The following is a 23,090-nucleotide window of genomic DNA, read 5'->3' on the forward strand; positions in this document are numbered from 1 at the left end:
TCTCAGTTCAGCTGAAATACCAAAGTTTCTAATCATTTGGCATCAAAACGGTGAAAAGTTTGCACCGTCACTAGCCCGAATAATCCCATTTCCGTAGAGGCGGATGTGTCCCATTTCCGTGACGGGACTTGTTCGTGGTTGAGAGGAGATAAGGTGAATGAAACGAGTGTGGTGCGATCCATCCTCTTTTCCTTCGTGTGAGCCGGGGGGGGGGGGGGGTGTCGGTCGTGTCGGAGGTAGAGCGTCAGGCAGATCCATGCTCGGCGTGCAGCGAGAAACAACAGCAAAAAGGACAGGAACAGATTGTGTTTTTCATCCGGTGCAGCAGGTGCTTTGAGAAACGATGGTGCTTCAGGGAGTCGGGGGGGGGGAGGGGCGGGGGGAGGAAATGGTGTCGTGTCGGTCGGGAAGTCCTTGAGGTCGCCGCTCCAGACGATTTTTTTAAAATCAGGATTTTAAAATCACTGGAGAGACAGAGAAAGGAAACAGAATATCACAGATGTTTAAAATCGCCTTGACATCATGGGGCGACCTCTTCTGATTCAGTGCAGCGCCGGTAGAAGTATTCAGATCCTTTACTGCAGTAAAAGTACGAACAGCACACTGTAAAAATACTCTGTTACAAGTTAAAGTCCTGCAGTGAAAATGTTACTTCAGTAAAAGTCTGTAAGTATCATCAGGAAAATGTAGTTAAAGTATTAAAAGTAAAGAAGAATACTCCCATTTTAGAAAGTGGAAAGGAGTGTGTCTGTCTGTGTGTGTGTGTGTGTGTGTGTGTGTGTGTGTGTGTGTGTGGTCTTGTTTAACTATAATTCTGGGGTCCAGTATACCTGTGGGGTCCCAACAGCTTTGTGGGGCCAAAATGCTGGACCCCACAAGTTTAAAGGACTGTTTGAGGGTTAAGACTTGGTTTTAGGATTAGGGTTAGAATTAGTTTATGGTTAGGGTGAAGGTAAGGGTTAAGGTTAGGCATTTAGTTGTGATGGTTAAGGTTAGGGTAAGGGGCTAGGGAATGGGGGAATAGGGAATACATTATGTCAATGACGGGTCCCCACAAAGATAGTGCCACAAACCTGTGTTTGTGTGTGTGTGTGTGTGTGTGTGTGTGTGTGTGTGTGTGTGTGTGTGTGTGTGTGAGAGAGAGAGAGACAGCGGTAAATATTAAGCAGTTAAGGTTTTAACTGTGAATGTAGCAGCTTCATTGTCTGTACAGTTTAGCCTGACTTGTAGGCCGTTATATTGTTGGCTAGTTTCATTCATAATCAAACATCAGCCTTTATAAACGACATGTGTTTTGTGTGCAGGAATCTTAATGTGTAAAGTAACTAGTAACTAAAGCTGTAACAGATGAATGTAGTGCAGTAAAAAGTATATATATATATTTCTACATTCTGCAAGTCTAAAGCTGAAAAAGAAAAATACTTTTTGGACGACTGACAGTGAAGATTTGACTGCAGTAAATATACTTTTACTTTCAGTACTTGAACTACATTTTGATAACAACACTTTTACTTCAGTGAGATCTCCACACGCACGTCTCAGGCGCTGAAAAACGCGTGCATGCTAGAAATAGGAACGGCGCATATTTTTCACACGACATGCAAGCGTGTTGGAAGCGTTTCCAGTCAAAATAGAATAGAATACGTTTATATGTCATTTTGACACAAATACATATTAATAAATGCCATTTTGATGTTTGCAAGTCTCTAGGTTTTGACATAAATGCAGATATAAATGAAAAAATATATATATTTTCAAATATTGCACCTGTCAATACAGAACGAAATATTCTGTAGCCTATTTTGCTGTCAATACTGCCGACGTTGTCTTTGCTGTAATCAAATCAGTATATATTTATGTTTATGTTTATGGGAAACATACATGTGTCCAGACAAGGCTAGCAGCAGCAGCAGCAGCAGCGCCACGTCAGACACGTTTCTGGTGTGCAAAGACATAGAAAACAGCACGCAGCCGCCACGCAACTGACACGCAACAGAAACGCCACGCTCACGCCACGCAGCCATTGTGCAGGAGGCCCTAAGGGTTTTGAATGCTGGACTTTAACTTGTTGTGGAGTGGGTTTACCGCGGTATTAGTGTTTTTATTGCAGTAAAACATCAACCATTGCTAGTACATTAAAACAAAGAAATAGAAAAAAAAATGCTTTATGTGACAAGAAAGATCAATCTAAAGACCAATTGTGCTGGTTTTCTAGATTTAAATGACTTTTTCAAACGTGTTCATTAGAGCAGCGTGATTATACATTTTCTCTTCTCGGCTCAGCGGGATTCAGAGCCGAGGACATTTCAGTTCATCCACTAAAACAGTGTTTATATTCAGTAAATGGCCTTTGTGTTCCTCCAACCCTCAGTGAATGAATGAATAAAAGATGGCTAACTGTCACAGATCCTCTTCAAAAAGGAGTCTAAAGTCCCCAGAGCCATTTTGGCTCCACGGGCAGCCAAATCATTACAAACTCCTGCAATGTAAAGCAGATCATTTCAAACCTCCTGACCAGTGGTTCTCAAGCTTTTTTCACTAATGTTCCCCCTTTGAAAAGTTATTTTAAGCCATGAACCCCCTAACCAGGCAAATAATTTTTGGTAGAAAAACAAAGTCTATATAAAGAGGAAGAATACAGCGATAGATTTACTAAACAACAGCCTTGTACCTGGAGAACATTTAAATGATGATGGAAAAAGGAGACAAAAAGTTGGAAAAAGACGGTAGAAAGAAAGAAGTAAGGCAAGAATAGGTCTAAAATAGTAATAAAAACTTTGAAAAAAAACAAAGTCGAAAGAAGGAAGGCAACACTAGGGCGACAAAAATGACAAACTTCAAAAAGTGACAAACTTCGAAAAAAAGCAAAAAATGTCACGTACCCCCTTGCAGTCCTCCAAAGTACCCCTAGGGGGACACGTACCCCCATTTGAGAACCACTGCTCTAGAGGATATCCCAACGTTTCAAAAGAAATTCACAATATTTCCAATTGATTTGAAAGGAGCAAAAGAATAGAAACCCCCGCGACCCGTTACCGGATAAGCGGAAGAAGATGGATGGATGGATGGATGGAGCAAAAGAATAGTTTTGATCCAGCTGAATAAATGTTCAGATGTAACTCACGTCCCCAGTTGAGGGCGATGCCAGCGGCGATGATGACGATCCCTCCCAGGATGGAGACCACGGACAGGACCATGGCGTTACGGCCCAGACGCCGAGCTCCGTCCACGTTGCCCTGCTGCAGACTGTTCCGGGACTGAACACAGTGGAAACAGTGAACAACGTGTGTTTAAAACCCTGCTGTTGTCTTCCTGTCAGCCATGCAACCTTTGGGGTTTTCTGGCTCGACATTTGAAATAGCCAGTTTTTTATTTCCAACGTTTTTGTCAATTTTTTCAACATTCGTGTCACTTTTTTCAATGATTGTCGATTTTTTCAACCTTTTTGTCGTCTGGGCGTGAGTTTTTGTGTTTTTTTCAACGTTCTTTTTTCAAGTTTTTCTCTCCAAATGCTATACAATTGAATAAAACACCCAAATTCAATGAAAGTAGTGAACTGATCATTTATTTTACTTGCGAAGAGCGTTGCATGGAACCATCAGCCTTACTTTTTTGGGAAATTTGGTTGAAAGAAATCCAATATTTCTGATAGAGAATGACCTCCGTCCACATTGCTGCAGGCTGAACAACGTGTTGTCTGCCTGTCGACCGTGAAACATTTTTCTTTTTCTGAGTCAAAATTTAAAATGCCAACTTTTTGTTCAAATGTTTTGGTCGGTTTTTTTGGTCGCGAACTTTACAGTTAAATTTATCAAGAAAAGGTGACTGTGAACCGTGTAGGAATATTTTATTAAGTAAATGTGTGTATGTGCTCATTGCTAAAGAGCTGTGTGCAGTCAGATAGAAGAAGTGGTTAAAAGTACTCCGGGTGACCTCTTGATGCACAGAAGTTTAAGCTTAAGTCCTAGAAATAGTTTTGGCCTTATATGGCATAAAAGTGAATTGTTTAAAGGTTACGAGAACAAGAAGAGGAAGTTGTACCAGACAGAGGACCCAACCTTGGCGTGTGGTGTATGAAGATAGCAGATTCTGCCTAGAAACAAAGAGACACCCACCCCTGGTGAGGATAAGAACGTAGGGAGAGGGTAGTTCGGCGCGCATTCGAACCAAGATCTTGGTGGACCGGGCTCTGACTTGATATCTGTTGCTAGGGAAACTTAGCCTCTGTTTTTGTGAACCCACAGCTGTGTTTGTAAACTTTAATGATGGACTCAGTAAACTTGCTTAACTTAATCCATCGTCTCAGCTTGATCCATGAGTTTTGATATCCATAAGTCCTATCAACAAATACGCAGGAATTACAGTAATTGAAGTCAGATATCTTGGCCATCGGGCCTGTGTCTTTTTCACCTGATTTCCCTTTCTACAGCCAGGTAGAAGTTAAGGAGAAAACACAAGACTTTCACCCAGGAAACGGGTGTTCATGTCCCGGGAAGAAAGTGATTGACTCGTACCATGACGGAGAAGACGAGGGCTACAATGTTGATGGGCCACAGTGGGCAGAAGCAGGACAGGATGGCCAGGATCAGGTAGTCTCTGGGCTTGGACCCGTCCGCAGCGGCCTCCGTGATAGCGCTGGGCCGGCGGGTGAGCGAGGGCCTGGGGGAGCCCGCCGCCACCGAGCCGGACCGGCTGCTCAGACCGGGCCGGCCGTTAGCGTGGCCGCCCGGCTGGGCGTGAAGCTTGGGCGACACGGAGGACACCGTGGGAGACGAGTCCACCCGCACAGGACCCACGCCGTTACCTGGAGGAGAAGGTGAGAGAAACAAAACTATGTATTTTATGTAGATTCACATCTTAAGTAGGAAGCAAAAGAGCTCTCGCTGACTTTACGTCTCTGGTTCCTGAAGTGTTTTTCCACGTTAAATATCTCCGTTGACGTTTCATTAAATGCTGATATAAAGAGTTTTAAACCTGGAACCGAGCCAACCAGCTACGAGTTGAATCGTGACCATAAAACATTTGATTTGGCACAAAAAGTTTGTTTGTTTGTTAGTTTGTTGCACCAACAATACATCCAAAAACCCTGGTCTTCGATTTGTCCTCTTGCCATGTCGTAAAATAGATCCTGATAGATGGGCTTTGGCTCCAGACCAGACCGGCATCACCGAGGCTCCCTATGAGAGGGAAGAATCGCACTGTCGCATCAGGAGAGAAACAGGAAAATGCTGAAAAAGCTGTTGTGTAGCTGGTTAATCGAGACTTTCACACTGATTTATGAGGCTCATAAGAAACGTGAATATTCTCAGTGTGGTAAATGATGTTGGTGACAGTTACTACTGAAGGATAGCTAGCTAACGTTAGCTTTAGTGGGAGGCTGCAAACAGTTTATCAGCATCAGACTGTCGTCTCCAACTAAATCTCAGCTTATAGATCGAACAGTTGGTTATTAATAACTCTGCCTAACAATAGTGATTGAATCAGATATGTATTTCTACATAAGCAGTATGCGGCCACTGTGTTGGGTCATTGATCTACTGATAATGGGGGAAGACTGAGGGGACATGACGGCGATCAACCTTAGTTTATTACGGTATTGTGAACGCTCAGGTTAAGGCAAAGTCACACAATAAACATTAGACATGTGTATAAAACAAACCATCTGTTTAACAAGAAAAAACTGCACACACATTTGTCAAAATTATGATCCAAACACACTTCTATGGGATCGTCTGTTTACTATCCCCCAAAAGGGGGCGCGGCCTTGACTTTTAGTGAAGTACCCGTATGTGCCGGTAGTATGTATAGGGTCGCGAATAAAACAGGTTTTTGTTTAAACAAGGCTGATTTCATACGGACTTTTAACTTCTAACAGGAGCAGAAACTTACGTTTCTCAATCTCGTAGCTCGGGGTCAGTCTACCTCGGCTGTTTTTAGACATTTAGACATTATGGATAATAATCTAAACCCTTACGCAGAAAATGAACGTGCTTTTTACTTCCAGAATCACACTGTTGAGCTTTAAGGGCTTGGAGCTGAGAGCCAAAGACAGAAAGTCAGACAGCATTAAGAGACACACTAACATGTTGTTGGTTTTTGTTTTTTCCTGAGATTTGATGAAAATAAGAAGAACAACGCTAACCTTAGTTTTAAAATAAAGGTTTTCATTTATAACAGTACTGTTTGGCAGCCAAAATCCACCAAGAGTATATTTTTGTTCATTTTAATATTCAATGAATGGAGTTAATGTACGCTGCTGGCTTGTGTATTTCTCCCCTTATCTCAAAAAAGGTAACTTCAGTATTTTTCAACCTGGATCCTATTTTCCCATGTTTTTGTATCTAAGTGACTGATGGGAACAACAATCTTTGACATTGGTTCAGTGTTAGGCAAGAAACAAGCTGCAATGTAACATTAAAACGTCAGTCAGCGTCCACTAAAAGTTCTAAGTGTCTGACAACATTATAGAAAGGATCCCTACGGAGATAGGTCTTTTTAAAGAGTAAGATCCTTTTTGTTTAACATGAAACAGCCCCGAAATCCCCATCACCAAACCCACCAGACTCCATGTAAATAATCATTACTTTTATCAGCGTAAAACACATTTCATTCAAAGTTGACAGAATCAAAATAAAACTATCAAAAGCCGCCTTGGTTCGTCTTTCCACTGTTCCAACAACCACCACTCTGGTTTGGTTGAAATAAACCCTTAATTCACCCATTTACATGTGGAAATATGCTGGCTCTATACATACTAAAAGTACTGATGAAAACAGGTTGAAAAATACTGAAATTACTCTTTATTCTTTGGTCATACATCATATTTTATTTGTTGCTACACTGGGTTTTATTAATCTGAACCAGCAAAGGAACTAAGGTTATTAAGTACACAAGGCTACTTAAATAAAAATACTTATAACTTCCTGCCACGGACTGTTTTTACAGGACGGGTGTATTTACTCTCCACTTCGCCGATCACGGTGAGGTGTTCCATGTCGTCCGTTTGATTGGCATCCGGAGCGTGCGTCGCGCTGGCCGGTTGAAAGGTCACGGGGGCGTGGTCGGCCTCTCTGCCCTGCTGCGTGCTGATTGGCTGCTGGGACTCCTCCATGCTGCTGCTGGTCGCCATGAGACGGGGAAGACGAAGAGAAGGGTTGAAGAAAAGTTGAAGGTACGGCGCTCTCTGAAACAAATCACAGAGACTGAGTCAGACAAACAACGCAGCCTCACTCCCAACACGGTCTCACTCCCAACAAGGCCCTCCTCCCAACACGGCCTCCCTCCCAACACGGCCTCATTCCCAATACAGTCTCCCTCCCAACAAGGCCCCCCTCCCAACATGGCCCCCCTCCCAACACGGCCTCCATCCCAACATGGTCTCACTCCCAACACGGCCTCCCTCCCAACATGGCCCCCCTCCCAACAGGGTCTCCCTCCCAACACGGTCTCACTCCCTCCCTCCCAACACGATCTCCCTCCCAACAGGGTCTCCCCCCAACATGGTCTCACTCCCAACACGGTCTCACTCCCCCCCTCCCAACACAGTCTCCCTTCCAACAGGGTCTCCCTCCTAACAGGGTCTCCCTCCCAACACGGTCTCCCTCCCAACACAGTCTCCCTCCCAATAGGTCTCACTCCCAACACGGTCTCACTCCCAACAGGTCTCACTCCCAACATGGTCTCCCTCCCAACATGGTCTCCATCCCAACATGACCACATTGCCAACACAGTCTCCCCCCCAACATGGTCTAACTCCCAACACGGTCTCCCTCCCTCCCTCCCAACACGGTTTCCCTTCCAACACAGTCTCACTCTCAACAAGGTCTTAATCCCAACACGGTCTCATAGTGCGTTCCATTTGCCTGGGAACGCGGATGCCGGAGCTCGGAATGATGTCATGCCTGAGTTGAATGCATTCCATTTACATGTCGGATTTTTCATTGTTTTCATTAGCTCTAGCCAGGATAGCCAATGTTATCAATATAAGTTCATAACAACGCATTACGCTGTTTTTTTTTGCATACAAACAGCGTAACACAGATAGAAGTTGGACAGGACTTTGTGTACGACTTATTAAGTGAGAGTCAAATATGACAGACGTGCTTAACTTTTAACTACAGCTTTCAGTACTGTTGGATTTTGAGTTCAGACAGGGGGCGTGTTTCCGACTTTGACCTCGGAAAATCCAACTACGAATGGGCACGCTCCCAGAACAGTGTCACTCCTAACACAGTCTCACAATTCATATGATACCCTCCGTAATTAGGCAACCACCAGCTGGTCACACGACAAGTTTAGACACCAAAACGACTAGTTAAGTGTAGAAAAAAAGATTGTAGTTTGGGTTAAAACTAGGGATGCACCGAATCCAGGATTCGGCTTCGGATTCGGCTGAATATAGGGCTTTTTGACGGGGTTCGGTTTCTGCCAAACCTTAGAATTTTTTTCCACAGACCCGAACCCTGCAAGCGTAATGACGTAATGACGCCGCCGTTGATTGCAGGAAGGTGTTTACGTAGGTGGAGCGTTCAATGCAGTAGGCTGTGAGAAAGTGAAAATGGGAGCAGAAAAAGTCTTGTTTGGCAGTACTTTCAGTCAAAAGAAGGCCAAGTCCAGCTACATGTTCAATTTGCAATGGTGATTTGTCTCGCGGTGGCAAGGACCCTAAACAATACACAGCATAACCGCTGTTAAAACATTTGCGTATGAAACATCCGAAAGAATACGAGTTGTGCATGAAGGAATCTACAGACCACAGCCAAAATGCAGCAACTTCAGGTACGGCAAAGGAAGGACAGTCACTGTTTACTTCATGAATGTGTTTACTGTGTTAATGGACTGAGGATGGGAGGAGAATTTGATATTCGGTTTCGGATCAGAATCTTAACCAGTGGATTCTTATCCAGTATCTTAACCAGTGGATTCGGTATTTGGCCGAACCCCAAAAATCTGGATTCAGTGCATCCCTAGTTAAAACAGCGGCCCCCTTGGGTAGTACTCCAGCGACACAAACACCCATTTCCTTTAAGAAAGTCTTGTGTTTTCCCCCGGGACACGAACTCCGTTCCCTATCTTGAAAGTATATGAATGGTTCATGAGAACAGCCTGGGTGGTGAGACTTTTCTGTCAGAAAATGAAGACGAGTTCTCGTCTGATTGAGACGTTCGGTTTTCCAGAATAAGAAAGTTTTAGTTGCCTGTAGCACACAACATAAAACAGATCCATCTGTGTGATACCGATGTAATATATATTGTATGTATATGATACAGATGTCTCTGTGTGGGCTGATAAGGTTGTTGATTTATTGCAGTGACTCAACAGATTTCTGGCTCTGTGTCTGGTGTAGGTGGACGTGAGCTCAGGCAGAGTTTCTTTTAAAGTCCCACCGCACACTGACAGACCAAGATATGTCTATATAAATATATATATATATATATATATATATATATATATATATATATATATATATATATCTCGCTCTCTTCAGACAACGTCTTAGGAAATGATTGTTCACATTCTAGGAGAGGTCCCAGCAGAAAGCATCACTGTACAAGATTATACATCCCCAAACAATTCGTTAAACCAGAAACACACTGGAAAAAAGGCCAATTCAAACAAGATGATCCATCTTTTACAAAAAACACCACAGACTAAAAATCTTATGAGATGTAAAAAAAAAACTTGTTTCCTCTGAGATACGACTCAAAAACAAGATTTGGACACTCCCAAAACACACCTGCGCTTCACGCCGTGCCCTTAGATCGTTAAAATAGGGCCCTCAGACTTTAATACACGAATATACTTGGTAAGAGTTTGCTTTTTGCAGTGCTCTATTAAACACACAGAACTATTAACCAGCTGCAGATAAAACTGTTGTACGAACAATCACAATAACTCGTTAAAGGAGAATACTGCAGTGATTTAGTGACGCAGTGGTGGAAAGGAACTATGAGTACATTTACTTGAGTATACTTAAAGTATTTGTACTTTTCTTTTCGTGCTACCATCTACTTCTACTCCACTACATGTATCTGACAGCTTTAGTTTCTCTTCAAATTAAGATTTCTGCACAAAAAAGATATGAGGAGTGTAAAATCTGATGTTTTCTTTATAAATTAAACTCCCAACACTTGATAAATTACAGCTGAAACCATTAGTTCACTGACAGAAAGTCAACTATTTCGACGGTTTAAGTCGTATTATTTTGGAGGAAATCAAACATTGTGAACTTGTTTGTAACCATGAGCTGCTTTTTCTAAACCTCCATAACATAACAGTGTGCCGCGACTTGTGTATGTGTGGAATTAATTCCGCTTCTGCAACACAAACTTCTGAAAAAGCCCAGAATGGATTATACACACCCACACACACACACACACACACACACACACACACACACATACACACGCCTACACGCACACACCCACACACACACACACACACACAGACACACACACACACAACCACACACACACATACACACGCCTACACGCCCACGCCCACACCCACACACACACACACACACCCACTCCCACATCCACACACAACCACACACGCACATGCCCACGCCCACACACACACAAACACGCCCACACCTACGCCCACACACACACACAGACACACAAAGAGAAACACACACACGGACACACACACACACACCCACAGACACAACCACACACACACATGCCCACGCACACGCCCACACACACACACACACACACACACGCACACACAGACACACACACACACACAGACACACACACACACACAACCACGCACACGCCCACACACACAGACACACACACACACACACACACACACGTAGCATATTAGTTCTTTCCAGGAAACTTTTCAGGAAGACATCATAGGAGAACTTTCAGTAGGAAACATCACTGTACTAGATTCAATATATGTCTTCAATTCTAGTGTGCATGAATCTTTGTGTCGTGGAAAATACATTTTAGAAAAAAGAATAATGAAACAGCATGATCTCTATTTCTGTCTTTTTACCAAACGGTTTCTTATTTAATCATTAAAAACGCATGCTTAAACACTGAGGCTTGGCTTTGGTTATAAAATGCTACTTAATGTATTTTTAATGCACCACTGGAACCCTTTCTGATGCAGCGCTGAAACACTTTTCCTGCAGCAGCCTCCACACTGCTGCAGCTTTCCTGCAGCGAGGGGGGAGGGGTGGGGGGGTGGTCCGCAGCCCCTAGTGTTTTCTCAAAAGAATCTTTTAGGGTTTTTAAATAACTACAACTTTCCCCTCAGTCTCTCTCTGTGAATAATGACGCAAATAGAGCTTAACAGTGAGCGCCTACTTTTTGAACGGCTCTTCCCTGGTTCCCAATATCTCCGTTGACTAGGGATGGGTGTCGAGATCCGGCTCTAAACCTGTACCGGTTCCAGACCGGTCAGTACCCAAGTACCGATAATCTCCAGGACAAGCGATACTGCTATCGGTTTTTATGTGATGCCGCTGGGCGTCCGCCGGATCTGAGCGTCTTAACTTAGGCTATACACAACAAGTAGTGAACTCCTTTGAGGAATGTGTGTGTGTGTGTGTGTGTGTGTGTGTGTGTGTGTGTGTGTGTGTGTGTGAGAGACAGCGGTAAATATTAAGCAGTTAAGGTTTTAACTGTGAATGTAGCAGCTTCATTGTCTGTACAGTTTAGCCTGACTTGTAGGCCGTTATATTGTTGGCTAGTTTCATTCATAATCAAACATCAGATGTTATATACTACATGTGTTTTGTGTGCAGGAATCTGAATGTGTAAAGTAACTAGTAACTAAAGCTGTAACAGATGAATGTAGTGGAGTAGAAAGTCCAATATTTCTCTCTGAAATGTAGCGGAGTAGAAGTAGAAAGTGGCATGAAAAGAAAAGACTCAAGTAAAGTACAAGTACCTCAACATCTGGGCTGAAGTACAGTACTGGAGTAAATGTACTTCTTAATGCTTCTTAACGGGCAGAGAAGTCTCTGCAGCAGCTGACTTAACGTTGTAAAGACCTGCAGGACTCGATCGATGACTCGTACTGCTCCCCCCTCGCCCCTGTCTCCCCTCCCCCCTTGCCCCCCTCTCCCCTGCCCCACTGCGTACTGTCCCCCCCGCCCCTTGAGGACCAAACGCTGCGGCGCTGCTTCAGCTGACAAATGCAGTCTTGTTACAGAAGTGCTCTTTATATTCCCGCATGTGTATGTGTGTGAGTGTGTGTGCTTGTGTGTGTGCTTGTGTGTGTGTGCCTGTATGTGCGTGTGTGTGTGTTTGTGTGTATGTGCGCCTGTGTGTGTGTGTGTGTGCCTGTGTGTGTGTGTGTGTGCCTGTATGTGCGTGTGTGTGCCTGTGTGTGCCTGTGTGTGTGTGCGTGTGTGTGTGTGTTAAGTTACAGCAGCAGCGTGCAGAGCTGCAGTGTCATTTAAAAACAGGAAGCTGATCTGCAAAAGGACCTCTGCAGACATCATGTTAACATCAGCGGATTCATTGTTGAGTTTTATTCCACATATTTAATTCTTTATCGAAGAGAACCTGATGGTCGAAGAAGTCCTCAGATACAAGGTGAAATTAAAACACTCCTGCATTTCAAACTTCCTTACTTGTACCTACGTTTTATCTAGAAATAAGTACTTAAAATATAAAAGTAAATACACTCATTACACGCTAGAAAGTGCTCTGCCATTGTTCCATTTTTGTTATACTATCACGGGTATTGTAATTGATTTATTAAAGGGTAATTTGTTTTTGTTTGTTCAACCTGGATCCTATTTTCCCATGTTTTTGTATCTAAGTGACTGATGGGAACAACAATCTTTGACACTGGTCCAGTATTAAGTAAGAAACAAGCTGCAATGTAACATTAAACCGTCAGTTAGCGTCCACTAAAGGTTCTGTTGTTGCCGCTGACAGATTCAGATTATTATTCTAAGTGTCTGACAACATTATGGAAAGGATCCCTACAGAGATAGACCTTTTTGTTAAAGAGTAAAATCCTTTTAGTTTAACATGAAATCATCATCACCAAACCCACCAGACTCCATGTAAATAATCAGTACTTTTATCATCGTAAGACACACTTCATTCAAAGTGGACAGAAATAAAATAAAACTATCAAAAGCCGTCTTGGTTCTTCTTTCCACTGTTCCAACAATCACCACTCTGGTTTGGTTGAAAAAAAAACTTAATTCACCCATTTACATGTGGAAATATGCTGGCTCTATACACGCTAAAAGTACAGATTATTTACATGGAGTCTGGTGTGTTTGGTGATGGGGATTTTGGGAGCTGTTACATGTTGAACAAAAAGGATCTTACTCAAAAAACATCAACAAAGGTGAAAAAAATGCAGTAAGGTTTTGAATGCAGGACTTTAACTTATTTTGTGTATTAGTACTTTTACTGCAGTAAATGATCTGAGTACTGTAGTTGTATAACGTTTCTGCTGACAAGAGTTAAACGTTTTCTTCTTCTTGACCATTAGAGCTGAAGAGAAAGGTGGAAGGTCTTTAAAGAGGGTCGAGGTCTAAACAGCCGCCGTGTCATATCAATTAACCCGCTGTCGCTCGCTCCGCACTCAGTCAGAGGGGGATTAGCGCCGGGTGCTTCTCTCCAGAGTCAGAGGAGGGAAACTATCAGGGAGAGACGGCCGCTAAAGCTTCAGAGAGTTGTTTTTAGCTCTGCAGCGGCAGCGTGATGACTCCACGCTCTCGTCATGTTTGTTTAGTCCGTCGGCAGTGTTGTGGTACTCGAGACCGGTCTTGGTCTCGAGTACCACTTTTTGAAGGTCTCACTTGCGTTTCGGAATCGGCTGCATTTTTACTCGGTCTCCTCTCGGTCTTTATTTCAAGACCCGTCAAGACCACAACTGCAGATATATTCGCTGAATTGCCTGTGCATTACTGTGATTGGGTGTAAAACTTCCTCCCTCCGTTTCAGATGCAACCAATAACTTGACTTAGTTCTAGTTTGAAATGTGTTACTGTTAATCACTTCTCCCAGACCCTTTAACACGCACTCCCAAGAAAGTGAACGCGGGAAACAGGAGAAGAAGTTCTGGCTGTCTGATACTGGCCTGGTCTTGGTCTTGTCTCGGTCTCAACCCCTCAAAGTCTCGGCCTCAACCCCTTTAAAGCCTCGGTCTTGTCTCGGTCTCAACCCCTCAAAGCCTCGCTCTTGTCTCATCTCAACCCCTCAAAGCCTCGTTCTTGTCTCGTCTCACCCTCTCAAAGCCTCGGTCTTGTCTCGTCTCACCCTCTCAAAGCCTCGGTCTTGTCTCGTCTCAACCCCTCAAAGCCTCGGTCTTGTCTCGTCTCAACCCCTCAAAACCTCAGTCTTGTCTGGGTCTCAACCCCTCAAGGTCTTGGTCTTGTCTCAATCTCAACCCCCCAAAGTCTCGGACTTGTCTCTGTCTTGATACACTCATGGTCTTGGTGTTGACTTGGTCTTGGTTTAGGTGGTCTTGACTACAACACTGTCCGTCAGTCAGCTGATGTTTGCACTTGATACAGAACGGTTATTAAATATAATAGATAATGGTTGGTCAGAGTTGTCCACATTTGGGGCGGTCAGTCCTTGAAAACCTGCAGAGGTTTAGTGTCCCAATGGACAATACTTCATTTACCTACACCAGGAACACTTCCTGTCTGTCTAGGACTTTCAACGCTTTTGTCGGAGTTTTTTTATAACGTGTTTGTTCACTTTCGACCCTCACTTGGGACCCTTTTGACCCTTGCGATGCTTTTAAAGCTGGCTTCAGACACCCACTTGCTCGCTTTCAATCCTCGCCCTGGACCCTCGCTTTTGACGCTCGCATTTAAACCCCAACCATAACCGCATGTCTTGAATTGTCCTTATTTTGTTCTTAATATGTTATATAGCATCGAAAGCAAGCGTAGAACAAAGCGACAAGGTCTCTGACTGGTTTTACTGTCTAGTTTTATTTTAGCGTCAAAGCCATGAAGAAAAGCGTAGCATACATAACATATCTGTAGCAGCGTTGTTGGAGGGAGTCTCCGGACAAAGACTTGTGTAATTGTTGTGTTTGTGACAAATAAAGAACTTGAGACTTTTCCAGAAGCGAGTGTCCTACTGTCTTGTTTTAAGAGACTTAGGGCCCTATCTTGCACCCAGTGCAGCGCAGTGCAAAGCAAAGCCCGACGCAAGTGTCTTTCCTAGTTTAAGACGGACGAAGTTGTCAGTTTTCCATCCAGCGCCCGCGTCGTTTAAATAGCAAATGTACCTGCGCCCATCTGTGGCCCATGGGCGTGCTGGTCTTACAGGGAGGTGTGTTCAGGTGCATTCTTGGCGTATTGCTATCTTGAGGCAGCGGGAAGTGATCGCGCCATTGACCAACAAAAACCTGGTCTAAAGTCAATAGCGCAGCATTTCATTGTTATTTTAACAGAAAATTAGTAAAATGCTCCTGGGCTCGTGCACAGCGTGCACACAATATGCTTGTTACACACACACACACATGCAGAAGATTACAAATAAAAATTATTACGGTGCAGATCCACCATCATAATATCAATGCGCCAAGGTACAAACGCGCCTGGCTTTTAAAGAGAATGGGAGATGACACTCTAATTGGTTTATTGCATGTTAAGCCCAAACACACCTATGAATTAATGACGACACTAAGTACAACCCTTTCGAACCATGCGCCCGGCGCACGGACCCTTTTTTCCGCTGTCAAACTAGCAAAAGTGGATTTGGACACACCCTAAACGCACCTGCACCAGGCGCTTCACGCCGTGCGCTTAGATCGTTAAAATAGGGCCCTTAGACTTCAACAAAAAGACACAAAAGATTCTTCAAATAAGTGCATTTAAATCTGGAAACCGAACAAAGTGAGTGACTGTCCACAGAGCCGCAGGGCTGCAGCAGTTTAGTTTTTAATTTAAATTCAGGAGACACAACAGCCAAGGTAGACGTTAAAACACACACACACACACACACACACACACACACACACACTTACACTTCAGCCGGCTCAGACCATTTTGTTAAGAGATCAGATCTCAAGGCTTTCTGGCAGAAGTGCACACTTCCTCAAAATGCAGAGAAACCTCATCAATCATGTTGAGTTCGACCTTTAACTTTGATGAAGATTTCATTACAGATTTCTGCGTGTAGCAGCAGATATGCGGGTCTCTAATTCAGCCTGCTGCTGATGACTACTGACAGAAACTTCCTCGGTGCTTTTCGTTACATGTTTACATAAGATAGATACTTCATATATTCGTGGGGAGAAATGTGCACATCACAGCAGTAAATCAACGCATTCTCATGAACGGGTTTGAATGATATCGTACGAAAACATTTAGCACAATAATTCCTTTGATAGTCTACGATATTAGGCTACCGTCGACCGGTCACATGATAATTGAGTTAAGTGGTCTTTACAGTTAAATTTAGCCGAGAAAAGGTGACTGTGAGCTGGTCCTGCAAAGGCCGTTACAGTTGAGTTTAGCCGACAAAAAGTGAGCGTCATGCAGCGACGACAGTTAAGTTTAGACACCAAAACGCTGCCTTTTTTCATCTTATTTTTCAACATATTGGTAACTTTTTTTTACGTTTTTGTCGTTTTGTTCTAATTTTTTTCCTGACTATGCCACGGGCAGGCCCTGTCTCTTCAAACGTTCTCACTCCCAACTCATACAATACCGATGCTTGGTCGGGGTCTCTCAGCGTCAGATACCAACGTAAAAATCACCCTTTAGCGTCTGTGTGGAATGCATCGGGCAGAGCAGCAGCACGGCCGCGGCGCTGTAAGATGTTGTAGTATTAAGAGAGACAAAGGTAGAGAGTACTTTGTAGGGAGACAACGGTAGAGAGTAGTATGTAGAGAGACAACAGCAAAGACTAGTATGTAGAGAGACAACAGTAGAGAGTAGTATGTAGAGACACAACAGTATAGAGTAGTATGTAGAGAGACAACAGTAGAGAGTATTATATAGAGACAACAGTAGAGAGTAGTATGAAGAGAGACAACAGTAGACAGTAGTATGTAGAGAGACAACAGTAGAGAGTAGTATGAAGAGAGACAACAGTAGAGAGTAGTATGTAGAGAGACGACAGTAGAGAGTAGTATGAAAAGAGACGACAGTAGAGAGACGACAGCAAAGAGTAGTATGTAGAGAGACGACAGTAGAGAGACGACAGCAAAGAGTAGTATGTAGAGAGACGACAGTAGAGAGTAGTATGTAGAGAGACAACAGTAGAGAGTAGTATGTAGAGACAACAGTAGAGAGTAGTATGTAGAGAGACGACAGTAGAGAGTAGTATGTAGAGAGACGACAGTAGAGAGTAGTATGTAGAGAGACGACAGTAGAGAGTAGTATGTAGAGACGACAGTAGAGAGTAGTATGTAGAGACGACAGTAGAGAGTAGTATGTAGAGAGACGACAGTAAAGAGTAGTATGTAGAGACACGACAGTAGAGAGTAGTATGTAGTGAGATGACAGTAGAGAGTAGTATGTAGAGAGATGACAGTAGAGAGTAGTATGTAAAGAGACGACAGTAGAGAGTAGTATGTAGAGAGACGACAGTAGAGAGTAGGATGTAGAGAGACGGCAGTAGAGAGTAGTATGTAGAGAGATGGCAGTAGAGAGTAGTATGAAGAGAGACGACAGTAGAGCGTAGTACGTAGAGACGACAGTAGAGAGTAGTAGGTAGATCGACGACAGTAGAGAGTAGTACGTAGAGAGACGACAGTAGAGAGTAGTATGTAGACACAACAGTAGAGAGTAGTATGTAGAGAGACGACAGTAAAGAGTAGTATGTAGAGACACGACAGTAGAGAGTAGTATGTAGTGAGATGACAGTAAAGAGTAGTATGTAGAGAGATGACAGTAGAGAGTAGTATGAAGAGAGAGGACAGCAGAGAGTAGTATGTAGAGAGACGACAGTAGAGAGTAGTATGTAGAGAGACGACAGTAGAGAGTAGTATGTAGAGAGACGGCAGTAGAGAGTAGTACGTAGAGAGACAACAGTAGAGAGTAGTACATAGAAAGACGACAGTAGAGAGTAGTACGTAGAGAGACGACAGTAGAGAGTAGTATGTAGAGAGACAGTAGAACAGTAGAGAGTAGTATTAAAGCCCGGAAATCTGTGAGAGAAGAGAGATTGGGGGGGTGGATGGGTCAAACAACACAGGACTTTCACCATAGAGACCGGGGTTCATGTCCCATGTGTCACTGAAACGTACATTTTGTAACCCCACCCACCATCTTTTCCTAAACCTAACTGTCTCGTTCTTCAGTTAAACGTACATCCCGACCCAGAGCGTCAAAAAGTGACGTCAAGAGTCCCGACCAAGCGCGTCTAAATATTTCTTTTTGCGTCAGTAACAAACGCCAAAGACAACTGACCAAGAGTCACTTTTTGATGCGATGGGTGTGTGAATGTGTTGGCCTCTCCCTCTTCGGCTTGTTAACTTCTGTTCAAGTTTTCCTCCTTTGTGTGTTGAGGGGGGTTCGATTTTGTGTGTGTGTAAGAGCTGGAGGATCTGTCCGGAAGACAGGAGGGAGAGAGACGCCTCCAAGCAAGATATAAAAGATTAGGAAAATGGTTAGAGAAGGTTCACAATCTGACATAGACTTTGATGATTTGAACTCCGTATACATTTGTCTGCAGTTAGGGAAACTTAATGTCAATTTGGGAAACCACAATTGTGATTTGTAAGCTTAAATGCCTACAATAGCCGTATCGGAACACGAACGCCCATTTTGTAATGAACGAAAGTCCTGCGTTGAAGATGTATTTGCAATGTGCTAAAAGTAAAAAATAAATGTCATTTTAAAGTCTGATTAGTGAGTCCAGTCAGACTTCAGGTCCTCTGATGTCCACGTTACTGCAACACAGTGGGACTTAGTCACTGTTTGTGAACACACACCACTGCTGCTGTTTGGTTTTCTAATGAAATGTTTGTCACAGTTACCCAGAGCCCAAAGTGACACCTTCACAATGCTTGCTCTGTCCAAACCTCAACGTTAGTACCAATACATTAACATTATCAAATCAAAGGCTTTAAAAAAGCTAAATTAATCTCTTGTCTGTTTTGTGTCCACAGTGCAGATCTTCATTCTGCACACACACACACACACACACACACACACACACACATACACACACACACACACACACACACACACACACATAGACACACACTCACACACACACACACACACACAGAAACACACAAACACACACAGAGAAACACACAAACACACACAGAGAAACACAGAGACACACACACACACACACAGCAAGACACACACAGAGACACACACACACACACACACACACACACACACAGACACACAGAGACAAACATATACACACACACACACACACACACACTCTTTGACTACAGAGCAGATTGTATTTGTAATGTGCTAAAAGTAAAAAATAAATGTCATTTTAAAGTCTTATTAGTGAGTCCAGTCAGACTTCAGGTCCTCTGATGTCCACGTTACTGCAACACAGTGGGACTTAGTCACTGTTTGTGAACACACACCACTGCTGCTGTTTGGTTTTCTAATGAAATGTTTTTCACAGTTACCCAGAGGCCAAAGTGACACCTACACAATGCTTGCTCTGTCCAAACCTCAACGTTAGTACCAATACTATCTACTATCTACAAATCAAAGGCTTTAAAAAAGCTAAATTAATCTCTTGTCTGTTTTGTGTCCACAGTGCAGATCTTCATTCTGCACACACACACACACACATACACACACACACACACACACACACACACAGAGACACACACACACACACACACACACACACACACACATAGAAACACACACACACACACACACACACACACACACATACACACACAGAGAAACACAGAGACACACACACACACACAGCAAGACACACACAGAGACACACACACACACACACACACACACACACACACACACACAGCAAGACACACAGAGACAAACATATACACACACACACACACACACACACTCTTTGACTACAGAGCAGATTGTGAAGGCAGCCACATTTACTGAAGCTTCACAAACACTTAAATCCAAAATTAAACCGAAATTTCATCTCCTTTGATGAAAGTCAGATGATTTATCTTTCCTTTGGCATTTAAAAAAAACCATCTGTGTTCATATTTTTAGACAATTTGAACACCTGATTCTCTTCAGACATGATGTAGTTTGAAAAATGAATCCTCTATTAAGTCATTAATCCTGGGGGGTGTGGGACACACACACACACACACACAACCATTCATCTTCTGCTTAAAGCTTCTCCAATGGGAGGTTTCACTGCTGTAATATCTAAACCAAGGCATTTGTCGCTGAAAATCATCAATATTTTCTGATGATTTCTGTTCATAGACTCCCATTTTTTTCCCTGCACGTAGGGGCGGACATGACATGAATGTTAAGAGAAGCAGCAGTGATCCTACAATAATTCTCTGACTCCTCACGCCGTTTTCTAGAAAACAAAGCCGGCATTTAACATAGAACAGTGATTATTCCTGCTTATGTAGAAAATCATAAGAGTAAAAATCACTTTTTTGGTGAAGCTGCAGAGCAGGGAAGAACTGGGATGTGATGCATTGAAAGCAACATTGACTCCAGACAGATTGAATACATAATTAAACACTGACATCATGTACAAATGCACCAGCCATCAGAGGGAAGGAAACACGGAAAGATCCAGATGGAGGTGTGCGGTAGGCGGGTGGGGGGGCCGGCCGGCACCCCACATGTTTTCCTACACACACGGCAGATGCACGAAATGAGGAAAAAAGGGGATTTAGTCTTACCTGTGCTAGTCTACAGGGAGCTGCAGGCTGATGTTCATCGTGTCTCTGCTGCCGGAGGAAAAAGATCCAGACACAGAGCTGGCGGGGGGGTGGGGGGGAAATAACCACAAAAAAATAAATAAAAATCTGACACACAAGTATTAAAAAATGTGGGGGGAAAAAAAGCTCTTTAGAGTTTTTATTGATTGTTGTTGTTGTGCAGATCTGTGGTGATGCAGAGGGAAGTGGGACGTCGCTGCAGCTTTCTCTCTGTTCCTCTGCAAGAGGTGAAAGGAAAGGGAGGGGTGGGGGTGTGTGTGTGTGTGTGTGTGTGTGTGTGTGTGTGTGGTACAGTAGCTTCTTCTTTCATCTCCATCTTCCACCAGTGTGAAGCTAAAAAGAAGTGCCTGTTTAAAAGCTTTCAAAATAAAAGCCTATTGGCAGGGTGTAGATTTCAAAGGTTATTTTGGGGGGGGGGCATTTTAGGCCTTTAATTCCACAGCTGAAGACATGAAATTGGAGAGAGAGAGAGAGGGGTAATGACATGCAGCAAAGGGCCGCAGGTCAGAGTCGAATCCGCGGCCGCTGCGTCGAGGAGTAAACCTCTATATATGTGCGCCTGCTCTACCAAGTGAGCTAACCCGGCCACGTGGGGAGGTGTAGATTTTAAAACACACGTTCCCTATATATGCTGCCAGAGGTGGGGGACTCGAGTCGCACGCCTATGTTGATCAACAACTCGACTTGACTTTGACTTGGTGGTCAAGACTTGAGACCAGACTCAGTTGTGAGACAGACAACTTGACTTTTTATTGATGTAATATGAGAGCAAGTACAAGTAGGGGGCAAAAGGACATCTCTCGGAGCGATGACTTTTAATGACGTAAACAACGTCCACAGCAGTGTATTTTTCATTTTATTTATTTTATTTTAGCTATGACTGTCCTTCCTTTGCCGTACCTGAAGTTGCTGCATTTCGGCTGCTGTCTGTAGATTCCTTCATGCACAACTTGTATTCTTTCGGATGTTTCACACGCAAATGTTTTCACAGCGTCAAAGTTGTTTAGGGTCCTTGCCACCACGAGAGAAATTGGCACTGCAGCGCGCGTAGGGTTCGGTGGAAAAAAATTCTAAGGTTCGGCAGAAACCGAACCCCGTCAAAAAGCCCAATATTCGCCCGAATCCAAAGCCGAATCCTGGATTCGGTGCATACCTATTTAATACTACGTCATATTTACGCGCCGCATAGCTGCTGCTCTCACCGGTTGCGTTCTACACACACGCTGAAGGGAGATTTATGCTTCGTATCTGACGCTGACAGCCACTGCCCATGCGTCCGGAGTGAGAACGGGTTGTACAAGCACGTGTTGTGACAGTGGTGCTCTTATTTTGGAGGAAACCCAGCCAGAGATTTCCTGTCTCGCTCTTGGTTAACCGTGGTTAACTTGCTGCAGATCATTCAGTCCCTCCACGCTGCTGCAGTGATTCTGCTGATGGAGCACAATCCAACAATGCACCAGTCTACAACCGCACACTCGCCACTGGGAACATAGAACATATCATTATTATTCACAGCTTTAAATCATCATGTTCAGCTTCATGATGTTTATACAACATCAACCTTTGCATCATGAAATGGCTTCCAATAAACAGCAAACAAATGCTAACGTTGTTCATTTTTTGACCCCTAATAATTATAGAATTTGCATTGTACAGAATATCTTTAATTTAATGGTTTTATTTTGAAACGTTACTTATCCACTGCTCTCCTGTGGTCACATTGGTGAACTGCAACACTACATTTTTTCAACATTTCCCCATGTAATGGTGTCCAAGTGACTGATGTGAACAAAAATCTTTGTAACCCTCATAGGACAGATGTTCAGCGTCAGTCAGCATCCACTAAAAGTTCTGTTTTTGCCACTGACAGACTCAGATTATTGTCTGACAACATTATGGAAAGGATCCCTACAGAGATAGACCTTTTAGTTAAAGAGTAAGATCCTTTTAGTTTAACATGAAACAGCCCCGAAATCCCTATCACCAAACCCACCAGACTCCATGTAAATAATCAGTACTTTTAGCGTGTATAGAGCCAGCATATTTCCACATGTAAATGGGTGAATTAAGGGTTTATTTCAACCATCCAGAGTGGTGATTGTTGGAACAGTGGAAAGATGAACCAAGACGGCTTTTGATAGTTTTATTTAGTTTCTGTCCACTTTGAATGAAGTGTGTTTTACAATGATAAAATTACTGATTATTTGCATGGAGTCTGGTGGGTTTGGTGATGGTGATTTTGGGGCTGT

At 43.3% G+C, this 23,090-nt stretch overlaps 1 protein-coding gene across 1 annotated transcript; it reads right to left on the reverse strand.

Annotated features, from left to right (window-relative positions):
* Positions 1 to 444: 444 nt before the first annotated feature.
* LOC116048186 (trafficking regulator of GLUT4 1) lies at positions 445 to 21,094 on the reverse strand. The gene is made up of 5 exons (XM_031297165.2): positions 20,803 to 21,094; positions 6,961 to 7,183; positions 4,515 to 4,804; positions 3,125 to 3,257; positions 445 to 464 (listed from the first exon to the last, which is right to left on the reverse strand). The coding sequence occupies exons 2-5, from the start codon at positions 7,127 to 7,129 to the stop codon at positions 448 to 450; spliced, it is 609 nt and encodes a 202-aa protein (XP_031153025.1). The 5' UTR covers positions 7,130 to 7,183; positions 20,803 to 21,094; the 3' UTR covers positions 445 to 447.
* Between the last annotated feature and the right edge of the window lie 1,996 nt (positions 21,095 to 23,090).

Source organism: Sander lucioperca, chromosome 2 (assembly GCF_008315115.2).
Source record: "Sander lucioperca isolate FBNREF2018 chromosome 2, SLUC_FBN_1.2, whole genome shotgun sequence".
In the NCBI taxonomy this organism is placed as follows: Eukaryota; Metazoa; Chordata; class Actinopteri; order Perciformes; family Percidae; genus Sander; species Sander lucioperca.

Coding starts and splice junctions, on each gene's coding strand:
- LOC116048186 (XM_031297165.2), bottom strand. CDS start 7,129: ATGGCGACCAGCAGCAGCATGGAGGAGTCCCAGCAGCCAATCAGCACG. Junction 4,805..6,960: donor CGTGATCGGCGAAGTGGAGA/GTAAATACACCC, acceptor CTTCTCCTCCAG/GTAACGGCGTGGGTCCTGTG. Junction 3,258..4,514: donor CCCTCGTCTTCTCCGTCATG/GTACGAGTCAAT, acceptor CACTGTGTTCAG/TCCCGGAACAGTCTGCAGCA.